The sequence below is a fragment of the Coffea arabica genome, chromosome 1e (genome assembly GCF_036785885.1).
Source record: "Coffea arabica cultivar ET-39 chromosome 1e, Coffea Arabica ET-39 HiFi, whole genome shotgun sequence".
Lineage (NCBI taxonomy): Eukaryota > Viridiplantae > Streptophyta > Magnoliopsida > Gentianales > Rubiaceae > Coffea > Coffea arabica.
The window spans coordinates 45,321,226-45,341,503 of NC_092311.1; the positions used below are offsets into that span (position 1 = coordinate 45,321,226).

At 37.7% G+C, this 20,278-nt stretch overlaps 2 protein-coding genes across 3 annotated transcripts; one reads left to right on the forward strand and one right to left on the reverse strand.

Annotated features, from left to right (window-relative positions):
• Positions 1 to 1,836: 1,836 nt before the first annotated feature.
• LOC113706358 (pleiotropic drug resistance protein 2) lies at positions 1,837 to 9,718 on the forward strand. The gene is made up of 20 exons (XM_027228252.2): positions 1,837 to 2,512; positions 2,730 to 2,850; positions 3,227 to 3,315; positions 3,468 to 3,552; positions 3,641 to 3,931; positions 4,014 to 4,104; positions 4,350 to 5,250; positions 5,347 to 5,507; positions 5,682 to 5,785; positions 5,897 to 6,053; positions 6,160 to 6,237; positions 6,657 to 6,805; positions 6,947 to 7,279; positions 7,409 to 7,699; positions 7,779 to 7,862; positions 7,947 to 8,080; positions 8,184 to 8,411; positions 8,518 to 8,689; positions 8,803 to 9,057; positions 9,180 to 9,718. The coding sequence occupies exons 1-20, from the start codon at positions 2,136 to 2,138 to the stop codon at positions 9,450 to 9,452; spliced, it is 4,374 nt and encodes a 1,457-aa protein (XP_027084053.1). The 5' UTR covers positions 1,837 to 2,135; the 3' UTR covers positions 9,453 to 9,718.
• Positions 9,719 to 10,601: 883 nt separating this feature from the next.
• On the reverse strand, positions 10,602 to 17,445 carry LOC113706368 (uncharacterized). Of its 2 annotated transcripts, XM_027228262.2 has the most exons (4): positions 17,090 to 17,445; positions 14,277 to 16,820; positions 12,006 to 12,310; positions 10,602 to 11,216 (listed from the first exon to the last, which is right to left on the reverse strand). In XM_027228262.2, exons 2-4 carry the CDS (start codon positions 16,757 to 16,759, stop codon positions 10,876 to 10,878), a joined length of 3,129 nt encoding a protein of 1,042 aa, XP_027084063.1. In that variant the 5' UTR covers positions 16,760 to 16,820; positions 17,090 to 17,445; the 3' UTR covers positions 10,602 to 10,875. The 2 variants fall into 2 exon arrangements, with proteins under 2 accessions (XP_027084063.1, XP_071913916.1); XM_072057815.1 differs by having other exon boundaries at positions 14,277 to 17,445.
• Between the last annotated feature and the right edge of the window lie 2,833 nt (positions 17,446 to 20,278).

Consider the following 20,278-nt stretch of genomic DNA (forward strand, 5'->3'; position numbering starts at 1 on the left):
TAATATAATTTGATGGGCTTAAAGTGCAATGCTGCAAGGTCGAATGAAAGACTAATTGGTTTTGACTTGTTACATGATCACTTGGTCTTGTCAAAACAAGAAAATAAAGACAATAAATTGCAACCTACTTGGTAAGAAAATTAAGACATTTTAATTGTAACTAATAGATTTGAATTATTAATGGGATAAGTGGAGAATCACCGTTAATCTTCTTTAAAAAAAAAGGTAAAAAGTTGGGGAGATTACATCTTAATTAGGGAAGAGCTTAATGAGCCTGATGATGCACTGGAAATTTTAAATTTAGGCATAGTAATATGTATGGATGTATGTATGTGTGCATGTGTAAGTACGTATCTATGAAAGCATGCATGCGTGTGCCCATATATTTTGATAAAGAGACAATTACATATTCACTCAAAACTGCTATATTAATGACAACAAGTATATCAAAGAATACAATAAATAGAAATAAATTTCTTCAAATTTGAAGGAATAATAAAAGATACTGATATAAAACTCTAAATTTTCTTACAAACAAATACTAACCATTACTGCTTTTCTAGTTGTTGGACAATTTGATTCGAATAATGTTTGAATGTATTCATTGATAAGTTGTACACTATGACAAATTAATGAGTTAAATACAGATTTAGTTTTGAAATGGTGTCAAATTAAAAATCTCAAATCAAACTAATGTAATGTGACAAAATCAATTGTCGTCCAAATTTAACTGACGCAGTAATAACTTTTATTTCATCTCTTTTTTTGTTTGAAAAAAAAAATTTAACTATACAAGGGAGAAAGAGGATATTCACGTTCAAAGAGCTAAAAAGTCAATTGTCATCCAAATTTCTATCCTATGTTTTTTTTTAAAAAAAAACCCTAGAATTCAAAATTAGGTAAAATTTGTCCATTAAATTTTTATGTACCATTAATGTTTGTGTGTACACATTAGCAAATGTAAATGTATACAACACATGCATAAAGTAAATTTTAAATTTGAAATTAGATTATGTAGCTTTTATACTTGCTAGTGTAATTTTAATTAATATTCCTATACGAGTAGTGCATTAAACATTAATTCAGAAATTATTCCCAAAAAATACAAAAGATTAAACCATTATTTGCAGATATTTTTCTCTTCTCTTGAAGATTAATTAGCTAACACAGACACACGCACAGAGAGGGAGAGAGAGAGCGAAAAGAGAGAGAATATTCACATTTAAAGACACTAAAGCAAATTATTGTCCAAACAATAATCCTAACAACAGAAGATCCCCATTAAGAATTAATACTCATAGCCATTATATTACCCTAGAAACAAAATTAAAAAAAAAATCCCGCAGGAATTTAACAATACAGAAACGGCCCACCTCGCACGCGCTTTCATGATATAAACAACTTAAAGCCGCAGAGAAGCTTCCCAAACTTGGTCAAAAGATTACAACAAAAAACCACTTTTGCCCAATTAAACAAATTTCTGCAATTATCAAGTCAAGAAACCTCACCCAAAATGTTCCCCTACTCCTCACCACAGTCCATTCCCCTACATCTCACATCATGACCGTTCATTCTCATCTGGCGGTCACTATGAATCCACACCACCAATTGCTGCCCTTTTTTGAAGTTTCAACGTTCCTTCATTTTCAACCGCGGGAACCTAACTGCTGGAACTGGATGTGCCCTCTATTTGACCAGGCCTTGAGTAATGAATACAGTACTCGAATTCAAACGCTTTGCGATTTCTTTCTTTCTTTTTTTTTTTTTTTTTTATAATTCGCCCAGAACAAAGAAGAGTTCTTGCTTTATTGCTTACCTTAACGGTTAGCACTTAGCACCCCACATTGACTATCTAAGTGTGTATATATATAGCTTTCTAAACGAACAGTCTGTTAAACACAACATCTCAGTTTCTCCTTTGGCCAAAAGGGCTGCTAGAGAAACTGACTGAACACGAAGAAGTTGGGAATCAAGATTCAATTCGTTCATTCTTTGTGCACTGTTGGTAGTCTTGTAGCGTGCAGTTTTCTGTCCCTGGAGTTTTATTTCTGACTTTTGTTGTATAGTTTGAGGTGAAGAAAAGAAAAGAATAGAAGGGGTCTCGGAAAGGAAGTGATCAGCGAGAGTTGGAAACAATGGCTGCTTTTGCAGGGGATGATTTGTCGAGGGCGACGAGTAGTAGGAGGAGTTGGGGGTCAGGGAGTGTGAGGGGGAGTGTGAGGGAGATTTGGCAAGGTCCACCTGATATTTTTGTTAGGAATAGTACTAGGAGAGAAATGGTGGATGATGAAGAGGAGCTCAAGTGGGCTGCTATTGAGAGGCTGCCTACTTATGATAGGATGAGAAAAGGGATGCTTAAGCAAGTGGTGAGTAATGGAAGAGTGATCTCAAATGAGGTTGATGTTACTAATCTTGGTGCTCAGGATAAGAAGCAGTTATTGGATAGTATTCTTAAAGTTGTTGAAGATGACAATGAGAGGTTCCTTACAAGACTCCGAGATCGAACTGACAGGTGAATGTTCTCTCAGCTATCTTGCTATTGTCATCTCTTTGATTACTGTAAAAAAAATGATGTTAAAAGTAGCTTTGGGCTTCACAATTTTGGAACTTAATAGGTTTCCTGTTTTGATGCTTTTATATGATGATCAGAACAATCTTGTGAAGGTTTTTGACAGCTTTTGTTGGGATTTGGAGATAACTAATGTTTTGACTTGTTTGGTCGAGTGCAGGGTGGGTATTGAGATTCCAAAGATTGAAGTGAGATTCCAGAATTTATCTATAGAGGGAGATGCATATGTTGGCACCAGAGCACTTCCAACTCTGTGGAACTCCACCCTCAACACGCTTGAGGTGATTAGCTGTTCTGTTCCTCCCCTGCGTCTTGACACAGTTCATGGAACTAATATTTAGTTGAATGGGATTTCCCACAACTTAAGTTTCTTAATTCTCCGGTGTTAGTTTTATTGGTAAATAACGGTGAATGCTTAATTAGATGCACTACGTCGAAGAACTGCAATTTTCGTTAATAATCTTATCAAGGGGAACATAGGAAAATGGTTGAAATAGGGAAGATAGAGCTTTTTATACAGTTTCTGAAGTAGAAAGATTGAGGGGTTTTACATTTAAGCGTCCTGTTATGGTTCTTTTCCAGAATTTATTTTTTTGTCCGATAATTGCTGTATCCTAGTTCTGAAGTATTATTCCATTCATTTTTATGTTTGATTAGGCTGCTATTGGATTGATTGGACTTGCTCAATCAAAGAAAAGAGTTGTTAGAATTCTTGAAGGTGTGAGTGGAATTGTTAGACCAACAAGGTATGCTTCTCAGAATTTCTAATTAGAACTCTTTTTTTTTTTTTTTTAAATTAGTTTATCTAACTCTTGGATATTGTCTTTTAATCTAAATTTTAAGATTAGCTCTTCCATCATGTTCTTACACTTCTGCTTGAAATTTACTGCTTTTTCAGGATGACACTACTGCTTGGGCCTCCCGGTTCAGGAAAAACTACCTTACTGAAAGCTTTGGCAGGCAAAGCTGATGATGATCTGAGAGTATGTCCCCTCCCCCCACCCCTTTCCTTTTAGACGTTTTCGTTATTTGTCATTCTTGATGAGTTGCTGATTGTAAGTGAATGAACAGGTCACTGGAAAAATCACCTACTGTGGTCATGAATTCCATGAATTTGTTCCTCAGAGAACAAGTGCTTATATCAGCCAGCATGATCTTCATTATGGTGAAATGACAGTACGTGAGACAATGGATTTTGCTGGTAGATGCTTGGGAGTAGGAACCAGATATGATATGCTGGTGGAGTTGTCAAGAAGGGAGAGAGAAGCAGGTATTAAACCAGATCCTGAGATTGATGCGTTCATGAAAGCCACAGCCATGGCGGGACAGGAAACCAGCTTGATTACTGATTATGTGCTGAAGGTCCGTTCCTCAGAACCCTTTTTTTCTTTGGGGATTATGATGTCATTCAGACAAGACTAATGTGCTCATAATGTTCCAACAGATTCTTGGATTGGACATTTGTGCTGATATTATGGTGGGAGATGACATGAGAAGAGGCATTTCTGGTGGTCAGAAGAAGCGTGTTACCACTGGTATGCACGCATCGATTACCGAAAGCTCTAGGCAGTATAAAACGATTCAAGTATCACATATTTGAATAAAATTCTAATGTGCAGCTCCCGATTCATTATGCTTTTCAACTAGAAGAAAGATACACTACTATGTTTTGAATTGACATTTTGCAGCGTAAACAGGCTTTATCATCTTTTGAGTTTTAAGTGATCTTTCTTCACGCATCAAATCGTCTGGACTAACGTTGTGATTGTGTCAAATGCAGCTGAAATGTTGGTAGGACCAGCAAAAGCATTTTTCATGGATGAAATATCAACAGGACTGGACAGTTCCACCACTTTTCAAATAGTGAAGTTCATGAGACAGATGGTTCATATTAATGATATAACCATGGTCATCTCTCTCTTACAGCCAGCGCCCGAGACATTCAATCTTTTTGATGATGTCATCCTACTTTCTGATGGGCGGATTGTCTATCAGGGTCCACGTGATAATATTCTTGAGTTCTTCGAGTACATGGGATTTAAATGTCCTGAAAGGAAAGGAATTGCAGACTTTCTGCAGGAGGTTACCTCAAAGAAGGACCAACAGCAGTATTGGTACAGAAAAAACCAGCCTTTTAGATATGTCTCTTCAGAGGATTTCGCAAATGCGTTCAATTCCTTCCATGTAGGACAACGACTTACAGCAGACCTTAGAGTTCCTTATGATAAGGCCAGAACCCACCCTGCAGCATTGGTTAAAGAGAAGTATGGAATTTCGAATTGGGATCTCTTCAAGGCATGCTTTGATCGTGAATGGCTGCTCATGAAGCGGAGTGCTTTTGTTTTCATATTTAAAACAACACAAATCACTATCATGGCCTTAATTGCCCTGACGGTGTTTTTAAGAACAGAAATGAAAACTGGTCACGTGAATGATGCTGCTAAGTTTTGGGGAGCATTGTTTTTCAGTCTTATCAATGTGATGTTCAATGGAATGGCTGAGCTGGCCATGACAGTTTTCAGGCTTCCTGTTTTTTTCAAGCAGAGGGACTGTTTGTTCTACCCAGCTTGGGCATTTGCTCTGCCAATTTGGGTCCTCCGTATTCCCATTTCAGTCATGGAGTCCGTAATATGGATCATTTTCACGTATTACACCATTGGTTTTGCGCCTTCTGCAGCCAGGTAAGTTCAAGTTCATGCAATTTCGTTGAAGCTTTTAGTCAATTCTTGGCAGGCATCTAATAATGCTTTTCTTTATTTTTATCTTCAATGTATCAGGTTCTTCAAACAGCTCTTGGCATTCATTGGCATCCATCAGATGGCTCTCTCTTTGTTTCGTTTCATTGCTGCAGCTGGAAGAGCACAAGTTGTAGCAAACACGCTTGGAACCTTCACCTTGTTGTTGGTCTTTATTCTAGGAGGCTTCATTGTTGCAAAAGGTGAAAGCATGATTTATATATACCACAATTTCTCGCAATGACATTTTGTAGTCTAGATATACTTATTGTCGGTTGCGGAAAATCAGTTGCTCCATGCTTGGATCTGTCTTGGCTGCTTTATTTGTAGCAATATAATTGAATTGCTAACCAATTTTATGGAAATGTAATTCATAGATGACATCAAGAATTGGATGATATGGGGTTACTATGTTTCTCCTATGATGTATGGACAAAATGCCATTGCCATCAACGAGTTTCTTTCTGAAAGATGGAGCAACGTAAGACCTCCTGATAATTGCCTCTAAATGTGTACATTCTTTCCAAGATCTGTAAAGCTAGAGGATACTCTATATTGATTTTGATCGTGGTTCTTAATTTTCATTCTACAGCCCTCCAATGGCTCTGAACCTACAGTTGGAAAGACACTTCTAAAGGACAGAGGTCTATTTACCACTGAAACTTGGTACTGGATTGGTGTAGGAGCTCTTTTCGCTTTCTCCTTGTTGTTCAATGTTCTTTTTATTGGAGCATTGACATTTTTAAATCGTGAGTACAATAGTCCACCTTGTTATCTTACATTTGTCATCTATCATTCTATACTATATGATACAAGAAGTTCATGTTTTAATACGTGATACGACTTAATTATCAGCAATTGGAGATACTAAAGCTGTTCTTGTTGAGGACGATGATGAGAAAAAGACTAGAAATGAAGCATCCAATTCTGCAGGTTTGTGGTCTATTAAACTGCTCCTTTTTGTATATGTAAGTAAATTTTGTAAAAATCATTGGATTAGCTTGTCTCCCTCTTTAAAATAAGCTTGAACAACTGTAAAACATCAAATGTTAAAAGTTCTCCAATTCAATACTCATTTCCACAGAACTTAATCGGAGGATTTGGCACCAAAATGTATGGAAAAAAGGTGTTCACATCAGTTACCATATTTTACAGTTTAAGAAGCAAAAGAATTTTTGATACTTTCTTTCGTTCGTAGCATTGTCATGGATGTTAGTAAAGGGAATAGGCTAAGAATTTAACACTCCAAGCTTAAAGCACCACTGAATAAATTCCTCTTTTCAAGGCTTTCAGTTATTAAAAATAATTCAGGGCCAAATAAATGTGTTTCTCATACGCTGTCATTGCTACAGGAATTCAAATGGGTGTAAGAAATTCTCAGGCAAATGGCAACTCAATGGTTAGTGCAACAAACAATCAAGCAACTAGAGGAATGGTTTTGCCCTTCCAACCGCTCTCACTTGCATTCAATCATGTGAAGTACTACGTGGACATGCCTGCAGTAAGTCTCGTCCATCCCTGTCCTTAATTTTGTGAAATTGCCCACATCTCATTTCTGTGGTCAGACTCTCTGAAATTTTGCATAGGAAACAAACATAATATTGTTACTATTTTTCTAACTTGGAAATTTGATTCATATCAGGAAATGAAGTCACAAGGGATTGAAGAAGATAGATTGCAACTTCTGAGAGATGTTAGTGGTGCTTTCAGGCCTGGCGTTTTAACAGCACTGGTGGGTGTCAGTGGTGCTGGAAAGACCACATTGATGGATGTCTTAGCAGGTAGAAAGACAGGTGGCTACATTGAAGGAAGCATAAGCATTTCAGGCTACCCAAAGAACCAAGAAACTTTTGCCCGAGTTAGTGGTTACTGTGAGCAGAATGATATACACTCTCCTTATGTAACTGTTTATGAATCGCTCCTCTATTCTGCCTGGCTGCGGCTTGCTTCTGATGTAAAGACAGAAACTCGAAAGGTAAGCATAGTAATTACTAGAATTATTACCTTTGACTCATTGATACACTGGTGCATTAATGTGCATGCCTTTAAATCAACAACGCTTTCTATGTAACTTGCTGAAGTTTCATTTTCTTTCTTACTACAGATGTTTGTTCAAGAAGTCATGGACTTGGTTGAGCTCAATGCTCTGAGGGACGCTCTTGTTGGACTTCCAGGAGTGGACGGCCTTTCAACCGAGCAGAGAAAGAGACTTACAATTGCTGTTGAATTAGTTGCTAATCCTTCCATCATCTTTATGGATGAGCCCACTTCAGGACTTGATGCTAGAGCTGCTGCAATTGTCATGCGTACTGTCAGAAATACAGTGGATACTGGTAGAACTGTGGTCTGCACAATTCACCAACCAAGCATTGATATATTTGAAGCTTTTGACGAGGTACACTTAATTGTCATTTTTCTTACACTAGATATTTTTGGGCACTCAGCATTCTTTAACACCATTCTTATACCTGCAGCTGCTCTTGATGAAGAGAGGAGGACAAGTGATATATGCTGGACCTCTTGGTCGCCATTCTCACAAACTCGTTGAATATTTTGAGGTGAGGTTCTGCTCCTATTGCATTATTGCTTGGTTGCAAACACACTGTCTGTGCACTAGAATTGAAATCCTACCCAACTTGCAGGCTGTACCTGGTGTTCCCAAGATAAAAGAGGGTCACAATCCAGCTACCTGGATGTTGGATGTCAGCACCTCAGCAATGGAGGCTCAACTTGGAGTCGATTTTGCAGAAATATATGCCAACTCTGATCTCTACAGGTTAAAGAAGGGTTAACTTATACAGCGTAGAAAGTTTTCAAGAATCAAATGTCTCTATATGTGCTGCAAGATCATTGACCTGTTACTTCGTTTACGTTTCCAGGAGGAATCAGGAGCTAATAAAGGAACTGAGCGCTCCTGAACCGGGTTCCAGGGATCTATACTTCCCCACCCAATACTCTCAGTCCTTTTTAGTTCAGTGCAAGGCTTGTTTTTGGAAACAACACTGGTCATATTGGAGGAACTCACAATATAATGCAATTAGATTCTTCATGACTGTTGTCATTGGAATTATGTTTGGCGTTATCTTTTGGGACAAAGGAACTAAAATGTAAGTCCAAATTTTCCTTATCTCGCAACCTTGAATGATAAAAGAGCCTACTCAATTCAGTTACATAATGCTAACATTAGCTTCAATACTGTGCATCTGTTAACAGATTTAGACAACAAGACTTGCTTAACTTACTCGGAGCTACTTATGCTGCTGTTCTTTTCCTTGGAGCAACCAATGCTTCTGCCGTGCAGTCTGTTGTGGCGATTGAGAGAACAGTTTTTTACCGTGAAAGAGCAGCAGGAATGTACTCTGAGTTGCCTTACGCATTTGCTCAGGTAAAGCATTCAGATCCCTTTTTGCCTGTCTACTTGTCACATTATCATTTTCTACTCGCAAATCAAATAAAACCTTCCAGTTCTAACATCCCTTGTGTATCTTACAATTGCAGGTTGCAATTGAAACTATTTATGTTGCAATTCAAACTCTGGTTTATACACTTCTTTTGTACTCGATGATTGGATTCGACTGGACTGCCGAGAAGTTCTTGTATTTCTACTACTTCATCTTCATGTGCTATGCCTACTTCTCAATGTACGGGATGATGGTTGTTGCATTGACTCCTGGCCATCAAATTGCTGCTATTGTCATGTCCTTCTTCTTGAGTTTCTGGAATCTGTTTTCTGGTTTTCTCATCCCGCGTCCGGTGCGTGAAATGCTAAGCTATATTTACCTTCCACTCCACACATGAAGCTCCAAATTGTACTGTACTGTTCCATTGAATTCTTGACTGACCATACCACCATTTTGTGTTAAAACAATTTGCAGCTTATTCCAGTATGGTGGAGGTGGTACTACTGGTGCTCTCCTGTTGCATGGTCAATTTATGGCATTTTTGCATCTCAAATTGCTGACAGAACAACTGGTATTGAAGTCCCTGGTAGTGACACAAAAGTTCCAATCAACCAATTCCTTAAAGAATACTTGGGCTATGACCATGACTTCCTCATTCCAGTGGTCTTTGCCCACGTCGGTTGGGTCCTCCTCTTCTTCTTCGTCTTCGCTTATGGCATCAAGTTCCTGAACTTCCAAAGAAGATGATCACTTCTCAGTTCACATGCGGAGTATTTCTTTAGGTTTATAGACCAATTGTATATCTTTGTAGCTAAGCATATAGGACCAGCGATCTTTCTCTCTTTGTTTATAGGTGTCTTTAGAAAACTCCGACCAATAGTCCAATATTCCCATTTGAGCGCAATATAGCTGCAAGAACGGCTCATATGATACGAGTCCTTAAAGGTACAAGTATAATACGAGACGGGTATAGTATGTGACATAATATGTATGTATTGTATGATTTTTTTCAAGAGTATAATTAAAAGTTTAGCGTAAAAATATTGGCAAAATTATGTATTATATACACGCATGTGTATGTGAATTCATACGTAAATAATATGAATATAATTGAAAGTTACGCAAGTCAAAGAATAGATAAAATTACTGTGATTTTCAAATATTTTACGATTACATTGATACTAATTTTAACTCTTATAGATTTTACTACATTAGTACTAATTTTAACTCTTATCCTCGTGTATAAAACGTAAATTTATTAAAATGTTATCATTTTAGTGCTTCTAATGTGTAAATTTGCATCATATACAATACATGTCATTATTACTTTGTATAAAATTCGGAATTTATATATCATTAGTTTTACCTAAATTTGAAAATTTTTCCAAAAAAAATTGAAGTATAATACGTTAAAAATTTATTATGTGCTTCATACAATTAGTTAAACAAATGTAAATATTTTTTAGAGTATTTTTGAAATACACAAAATATACATATTGTTTTTAAAACAAATTATACGTACAATCGGATATTATACTCGTATGTAATAAAGAGGATTCACTAATTATGATCCCCAAAACGCAACCCGCCGGTTTTATAGTAAATTCGTCCATCCCACAAACTTGTCAAGTAAGAAAGATAAAAGTAAAACTAAGCGAAATAGCAAATGCAAAGAGTTAAATGCTGGCCTTGTTTGGATTGTCGGTTTCCGTCGAAAAATTACGTCGTTTTTCGTGATCACATTTCCCTATTACCTTTTTCCCTCACATACATCAAATCGCTACAGTAATTTTTCCATGAAAAATCACCAAAAATGCAATCCAAACACAACCTAAATCGAAAGCATCTGAGTACTAAAAGTTAATGAACCAGAAAGTTTGCAGTAAAGACGGTCCATTCAACTGAAAACACAATCTATTTCGTCTTCATAGACCTTTCCTCCACGGTTAAACCTAATATAGTAACTAGAGTATCCAAAAGTTCCATCCAATTTGAGGTGATGTTCTAAAATGCCAAGTCAAAAGATCCATCAACTTTAATCCTCATCATCATCCCAAAAAGAGTGACTACATATAAGAAAGCAGCACTGGCGACAAGCAACAAAACGAATGAAAACGAGTTGAACTACACGTTCACACAGCCTAAAACATCCCTGCAATTGATTGTTTCGTCATTGTGTCTTCATGGAAGCCTCTGCAATATCCTTAATTGCTTTCCTGCTCTTCACAACGCGACGTCTTTTGGCATCAAAATCCAGCTTATCCAGATCTTCTGCAATCCCCAGGTAACCATACAGAATATTTTCCATATTGTTCACTGGAGCAGATATTGTTTCCCCAATCTGGTTGATCCGTAAGAACTCGGCCCTCCCATGATCGTTTCCAGCATAAACCTTGTGAAGCCTCTCAGCCTCTTGCAACCCCGACAGCCGACCAGTAAACTCGACCACCAAAACACTTTGATTTGCAGGTTTTCCACGGTACACCTTAGTCTTGTCTCCAAAGCCCATTTCTGGGGAAAAAAATTACAGGAGAATAAAAAAAAATGAAATAAGACAAATGAAGACAACAGACCAATGAATCTCACTGTACAACGTGAGAAAGTCTCAAGAGTATGCAAGACTCCATCCTTGTTAAGGCTGCAAAATGGAGATGAGCATTTTGAAGATAGACACACAAACAGAGAGGCATACAGCAATACAAACCAAAACCAATTCTGACATGACATCCAAAAAAACTTGTGCAGTTCTGCACTTCAAATGGTCTGTGGAATTGACAATTGTTCGGACAATTTGCAATCCCAGGGCCAAAAGGACATACCTTCATTGAACACTTAGGATTTATCCAGGTACAGACTCATCCACAAAATGTACACTCACATTTGACGGAATAACTATACAATCTGTGTGGTTGAAACACTAAATCCTCGTACGTAATGGAAACTTACTTGCCAAGTGTCCAATTATTCAAGACAATTGTCAAACAGAGACTTTCAATTGACATACTTTTTGAAAATAATATAAAGATGACAAGCCGAAGTTAAAAGATAATAGTAACTTCGTCAATCAACTCAAGCTACGAAATTCTGCGTCCTGCGACAGTTATATCCAGTGCCACCATATACCAGAATATTGCTCACAATGGCATTTTGAAGCATATCATGAGCGCCAATACGAACTTAAAGTAGACAAATTTAAAGTCTAAAAGCAAGGAAAACCAGAGCTTATAACAGAATACCTACAAAAGTAATAAAGTCATGACTGATTATGATGGTGTTTCATGTTCAGAGAAGGAAACGTACCTCTTAGTTTAGTTTCAAGTTCTTCAATAGATACAATAACCTGCTGATCAGGGCTCTTATTTCCAATGGTACCGTTGTGGATAATCACCACTGGAGGCCACAAAATGAGGTCTTCCTTTAGTGTTAAATTTTCCGCATCAGACAACATTTCAGGTGACCATGTAACATTTGGCTTCTCTGCACTCTTCCATCCCATAAGTGCACAAAGTGCTTTATGAAAACCCAAGTGACGCGATCTTAAGCCAATTTCTTGAGATGTGAATGCATGTGTTGCCAAACCCTCTGTGCCAACAAACTCTTCCTGGCTGCAAGCAAGCAAATCTCAAGTAGTGAAAATCATGCAATTCATCAGCAGACCAACTTAAGAAAACATCAAATCTACAATACATAAAAGACCAACTCAATTGCTATGAGTTATTTAGAGATGAAGAACGTCCCGTCCTTGATAGCAGATGCTAATGATGATTCTCATTTCCAAAGTACATCCTTTTCCTAAAGCTTATGCTCATACTCTGCTAGTAAAATTGTTTAGATTCTTTGTTGGGGTAATGGCAGACACGAGAGATCAATGTCACTATCTAAACATTTCTCATGCCAGTTTTCTTCTCTGTTCCTTTATTATCTTTCTTTTGGTACCACAACAGACACATCCATAATCAAACAACAAGAAACCATCACAAGAGATCAATGTGACTAAACAATTTTCACACAAGTCTCTTCTCAGTTCCTTTGTTGTTCAGGTTCTTTTCTTTCTTTTGTACTGTAACAGACAATAACAATCGAACAACAAGAAACCATTGCACCATGCCTATATTTTACAGAGTCACATACTCCTCCGCAGGTGTAATTATTAGTCTCTTGGCAGCATTACACAAGGATCTTTCTCAGTGAACATTAACAGCACTAATCATCAAACTCACAAGCTAGAGGACTCGGTGGAAAATGACATTCAAAAAATAACAGTGTCTGTTTCATGTTCAAAAGAAATTGAAATTAGCAAGTCAACATCACTGTATGGCTACTTTAAGTTATAAGACTACTAATTCTTATTGGAGTGTTCAACTGTATATCAATGAGTTTATGTTTCTCTCAGCCTAGGGAAAGCAACATGTTTCAGCCTAAGGAAAGAAACATGTTTCCATGAGGCAATCCAGCCAAAGCATATTGGAAGCATAAAAACTTCAAGCAAAATTTTCAACAGCACAGGTTTCTATTATTAAGTATGGAGAGAGAGAGAAAGCAAAAAGGACATACACAACTAACTATTTGCATAAAAGAATATTCAGGAAAAGGTCTTCCATGTAAAGTGCGTATTCAATGTTTAATTACATCGCTTGGAAATGTGGTGAGACTAAAAATGGGCCCCAACAGTACCTACAGACTGATATTTGCCTTCAAAACACAATCATTATTGTAAATAGCCTAATGTGTGTAAAGTCCAACTACCAAACCAAAAACTTCATGAGAACTGATTCTAATCCTCATCAACCTAAACTTTCATACAAGAAATTCTTCTACTCTTCATTGCAAAAGAAACTTCTCTCAGGGCAAAAACTAATAAAGCTAGACTAGGCACCTAGATAGCTGATTTCTTCTCCTATAACTTGAAAAACATTTTTGAAATTAATTCTACACACCGACAATTACTTCAAGTAACTATGGAAAGAACTGTAACTTCCTTTTCAGCAATACTCTTATATCAGAAAACCAAGACCATCAGACCAAAACCACATCTGAGGATTTAACTAATGCTCCAATAGCACAACCAACACATTTAAAAGATTTATCTTCTTCATTCTTCTGTCCCAAGCCACTCAAAATAGTGACAATGAATTTTTATCTTTGTCCTTATTCTGTTCCTTTCTCATGATTCTTTTCGTGAGAATTGTTCACCTGATGTAACTCATATGTCAAAAATCACAATCTGCGGAAAAATATAAGAATATCATGACAAGCCCTCCATTTGAGCAGCAATATCATAAAGTTTAAACTCTTCCAAACCATCTCCAAGGGGACTATCATAATATTGAACAGAAGTCTACATATCACACTCTCTTTGAAGTCATGGAAGCATGAGACCAGTAAAGGACAGCAAAATCCAGGAGCTAGCAACATATTCTGGTAAACATTTGCTTGTCACTTCCTCATGAGCTGATGATTGAAATCAGTAGCAGGATACTTCATTGTAGCATAAGAGCAAGAAAAAGTTCAATGAAAGACAGGAAAGAGTTTCTCCATCTGTAATAACATTTCATGATGTAAAACACAGACCTGCGGCACACGATGCACTTCAAACTACCAGAAATTGCCCGCTCCTTGTATTTTCTTCTTTTAGCCGGAGTATCATTCAATTGTTTGACAAACTTGAAGAATGCAATATTCACCAGCTGTTTAAAATCCTCGGACTTTTCAGGAGGTTCGGGCTTTGCAAGAGTAACATTTTCTGCCTGGGGATCTTCCCCTTGATCATGATCGCTTCCACCTGAACCATCTTGAATTCTTGGCAGATTGGCAGCATTCAGATTCTTCAGCCATGGGAGAGTAACACGATTCTTTTGAGGACCAGGTCCTAACCGTTTTCTTAGTGAAGGCTTGTACTTCTTTGCTAGACGTTGGGAAACATGAACTTTCTCAGCAACTGGCCCAAGCCGTTTCTTTATATCTCTAGGGCCAGAAATCTGGGTTTTTCTTGTATGAACGGATGAAGAGAATGTATTTGTGCCAGAGGGTGATTGATGGTGGGCTGCCATATTTAATGTCCTTCTAGACTTCCCATATCCGGAGTTACCCACTTTCAAACTCCTTGAAGGTATGTTTGAATCCACATTATCATCCCAAGGTTCACGGGCATCCCCTAGATCATAACTCGTACTTCCATGCTGAATGAATTGCTTTTCTGCATGTTTCCGCTTGAGCCTGTTCTTGGACGGTTTAGACAAATTCATATTCCCCAAGACCAATTTCTCGTGAGATCCACCATCAGTATCATCTAAGAGTGGATCATATTCTCTAGATGGTAATACATCTGATCGCCTGTGATGAGACCGAGGACCATGAGCTATCTCAAGATCATGATTATGCTCTCCTACTCTGGAACTTTCGAGGCCATGATAAATTTCCCTTTCATACTTAGGTTGAGCACTTCCATAACCTTGATCATCCACATCCTTCTTTCTTGCATGGAAGGATTGCTGTGCATCATAATGGTCAGAAATGGGGTGTCCAAGTGAAGCAGGATGGTGGTCCAACATCCTGCTCCCTCTAGAATATCCTTGATGAGAGGATTCATCACCTTCCAAAATGCCCAACCTTGATGAATCTTGTGACCTGTAGTCTTCTCCAATGCCAAGACTCTTTCCATAAGAGTCAATTGACCTGGGAAGTGTACCACCTCCATTGCTGCTGCCAACTAGAGGGTATGCATTGTCCATGCGGCTCTCTTCAGCAGCACCAAGATATGACCTTGAATAACTCTTAAACTCTCTTAATCTCCCTTCATGATCCACAGGAGACCTGGTTCGTGACTTCTGTCGACGCCCATCATAGCCAATAGAATTAGTCTCAACTCCAGTGGTGATTCTAATTCCACCAGAAGGAATGCGAAGTTCATCCCTCAATGCAGGTGGGATATCCTCTTTGAAACTCCCAAGATGCACTGGATCAAAATCCTTCAACCGTGATGATGGCACCATATAATCAGTATCCATGTTTGAATAGGTCAAGGGCTTATCTTTATATGATTCCCTTGCCAATGGATCCCTCAAGACTGGCCTATCTTTAACTAACTTCTCTGAATCAAACTTGGCGTGAAAATGGAAGTCTTCACCTTTGTGAAGACAATTAATTGAATAATGTGATGATGTTGACATGCCACTTCCAAATGTATCAACATGGCCAGAACTTTTGGTTGGAAAGCTGATGTTCATAGGATAAGTGGAGGTAGAATAATCCCTTCCCCTTTCAGCTTCTACCAACAGAGGTTTGGAATCAAGTACCAATCCATCATACCCCTTGTCAAAGTACTTATGCCTCTTATAATCGTACTCCAGATCAGTCCTTACTCCTCTGCCAACAACCCCATTATCCAACGAACTTTTGAAGCCATCTGATTTTCTGGTTTCACTGAAGAGAGGATCCCATCTGAACTTGGAGGAAGTTCTTTCATTGGATTCATACACACGCCGTGTGTACTCCCCACTGCCACTTGACTGATGCATACTCCTTGAACGCCCATCATCTCTATCTCTTTCTCTATCACCATAATCTCTAACTCTATCCCTATCTCCACCACCACCACCACCACCACCACCACTGTAATCTGATATCCTCATCCCTCGACCTCCACGACTAAAACTCCTAAAGGTATCTCCATCCCCATCTCCACGACTAAATCTCCTACCATTATCTCCATCACCACCTCCACAACTGAAACTCCTATCCTTGTCTCTATCCCCTTGGCTGAAATTCCTGTCATATTCCCTCTCATTCCCTCTATCTCCACGACTGAAGTTCCTCTCATACTCCCTTCCTCCGCGATCAAAACTCTTTTCATGGTATCTATCATAATCTCTCCTTGAATGTCCTCCTCCATCACGTCTCTCATCCTCCACATCCATATTGTGCCGCCTCCGTGCTGGCGGAGGAGAGTATCTGCGGTCCCGCAACCTCGCTGGGGGCCGGGGCGGAGATAGTCTCCGAGGCGGAGGTGTTGGGGACCGAAACCTATCCCCTCCGTATCTCCTATCCCTCATCATTTTCCCTTCTACTAGCAATCAGCAATAGCTACTGATAATCAAGGCGAAAAGCTTTGCAAGTCTAATTGTGAAACGACCAGCGAGCAATCAGCAAATGATCATAAACATCAAAACCCTAACCCTAATAAAAGACAAACACCCAAGTCTACAACGACAATCCAAGTGCTAAACAGTTTTTCCTTTTCATTTTTCTTTCTTTTTTGCGACTGATAACAAACAATGAGCCCTAGAAAATAGAAAAGGAGACAAAAAAAGGGAGCGAATTTCGCGAAACCGGACTGCAAATACAACTAAATTAGTTTAAACAGTAGCAATAGTAGATTTTCAGACCTCTTGAATTGGAGGACTCTGATTAGAGAAGCAAAAGGAGCCAGTACAAATCGCAGAAGAGGAAGAAGTAGAAATCATTTCTGTAGCTTGAAATTCTTTGGTTTTTGTGGGGAATTTAGCTATAAAGGTTGTAATCCAGTGATGAATCAATGGAAGCAGAAAAAGGAAATTCTTCAAATCATCGGCAAAATTTGGATTGTAGCCGGCGAATTTGAGAGCGCTTTTTTTTGGCTTTGCAGAATTTGATAGCTTGGATAGCCGCTGCTGGTGGTCGTGGGCCGGAGATGTGGGGGAGGAAGAGCTGGAGCGGGCTATTCATGTACACGTGTTGCTTTTCTACTTGTCCAATTAGTCAACTATATTCCTTTTTTTTTTTTGGGCTAAATTTGGCTTTGCTCTTGTTCAGTTACGGATTTCTTTTTTCCTTAGGTTATGAATCCTTGAGCCCAATTTCGCCCATAAATTTTTTACTTGTGTCAATTTAGTTTCAAACGTTTATTCATACCCAATTTGATATGTAAATTTATTTTGCGGTTCCAATTAAGGAGTTTTGTAGCCGGGCCACCACTTAACACTGGCCTGATTCCTAATTAATCAACTAAATAGAAATATTTTGAAAATATTACTCACAAGACCATAAATAAATCAAGTAAATTATATAAAAAATCACAAGATTAAATTTTAAAAAAGTTTTATTTGATAATTTTTTATACGATTTAAAAGTTTTATCTGGTATTTTTAACACGATTTACTTGTTTTATTACAATTTCATGAGTGATGTTTCCATAATACCCCTGTTTAATTAGTCAATTAAGAATCAAATCGGTTTTAAGTAGTGGTGCCACCACAGAGATCCTTAATTAGTATGGCAAAATAAGTTCAAGTATCAAATTGATTAGAAATAAAAGTTAGGGATTAAATCGTCACCAGCGAAAAAGTTTAAGGATGAAATACTAATTCTAGGAATTTTCAAATCTCAATAAAGCCTATTCTTAGAACTTCGGAGGATATTAACACGACAGCACTGTATTAATTTCCATATTAAAGATTGAATTTTTGCACTTTATTATTGTCTTAGTAGATATCTATCTGTTATATAATATATGAGAGAAGGGTGTCCCCGTGTGATATAAACTTCCCCTCGCGTAAGTTTTCTATTTATAACATTGCATTTTCAAGTCCTGCTTGGTTCTAATTATTTTCTTTGAATGAATCAGAGAATAACGATTAAATCAGTTTTTCAAAGCAATTTTACTTAGGCTACACATCTTTTTTTTTTTTAGTTTAAAATTAAATGGTTATTCTGCTAAACTGAATTTTTGAGACATAAGGCAATAAAATTTTTAAGCACTGTGGGAAAAAATTGACCGAGAAACATGAACTAAAAGTTTTTCACAAAATCGGGATAATATCTCATCATAGGTGGTGAAGTAGTGATTTTCTATACAATTATTAATTACTACAACCAAATTAAACGACTTAATTTTATGATTGGTCACATATCAACTTATTCTTTTGGCAGTCCCGTTCGGATTGCTCTTTCTTTTTTTTTTAGAATTTTTATAAAAAATGTAGTGCAACAATTTGATGTATGTATGTTAAAAAAGTGATCGAGAAATGTGTTTACGAAAAATGTAAAAAAAATTTTGTTAGAAAGCTACAATCCAAGCATAAGAATGAATCAAGAAATCCACATATTTTCCCAACCAACCAAGTTGGCACAACCAATGAACATCAGTACTGTATAGAAAATTATGCACCTGCACTAAAAAGAGGTTATTTTTTCAGTTCTAAGTTTGCCTTTTATTTTCACGAAACCATTAGGTTTCACCTCAAGCTATAGCTAACAAAATCTAGTGTTAATTCGAAATACATGGACAGGTGTAAACATTTAAATCTATTCCCATGTTGAATCTATCAAGCTTGCAATTGTTGTATTAACCAAAATATGGGAACTTGACAGGCTCACTCAGTTGTTGCAATACTCTTCAATTGGTTCACTTGCTTCAAGAAGTGGAAAACTAAACCTAACCACCTTTAATCTAGAAGCAATTAACCAACAGTAAAAGTATGGTCAGCCTAAACAATTTCTGTCAGAATCAAATACCAAGATGAACTTCAAAGTTAAAACGAGGACAAAGTTTAACTACTGTCACGCTAATCAAGACAATGAGGTTTTATTACCTCCAAATTAATAATCTGTTTTACAAATACGTAATTGGAAATTCAAAACCCTTTTTAAATTCTGCACAAAGAAGTAGGAATTCCAATAATCAGTTTGACAAATCCAGAGTTGGAAATTCATTACAATAATATTTCTAAATTCCGTACAAAGAAGCTGTAGGAATTCCAACGCTGAATATAAAGACTACCCCAAATCGTACAAAGAACTATAGCCTTCTTAGCTGCTGTCTTCTTCAATTGCCGTGCGCTTGCAGATTGGACAAACGTTCCTATGCTGCAACCATCTGTTGACGCAATCAGAATGGTATTCATGTCCGCATCCAAGTTTTGCAATTATCTCCTCGTCCTCGAATCCACTTTGGCAGACAACACAAATATCACCCGTTTCATCTCCATCACGATCAGCCGATGTTCGATATTGTCTGGTCCTGAGATTCTTCAATATGGTTTCTTCATTCAAATTGCTATATTGGCCAGATCTTTCCGATGCTTCCAGGAAAGATATCTCTGAAATCCTGATGAACTCTCCATCCAAATTAGCCAACTCTTCTTCATCACCCATCATAAAGAGAACTACTAGTGGCTGTGGCTGTGGCTGTGGCTGATCATCATCGGATTCTTCTTCTTCAACATGGTTATCCTCAGCGGGATAATTTTCCCTTTGAACCTCATCCTCCAAACGAGGTTGAATGTTTTCTCGCCCATAATCGGAATCCACCCGAGGTGTTGAGTAGTACTCTGGATGATCATCATCGTCCCAAGCTGATTGGAGGTTGTGAGGACGATTTTCTTGCATGTAGCGTTCTTGCACCATCATCAGGCGGTTGAAGTAGAGAGGGTCAGGATTTGTTTGGCTGCAAAAACTAACTGGCTGTCGCTGCATAGTTTCAGGAGATTGCATGCTGACTATTGAAACTATAATCCCTGAACAGATTTATTTCTTCAAGTCTTCTTCTTCTTGAACTTCGTTTTGCTGATAGCAATGGTGTTCAAGTCTTCTTGCTG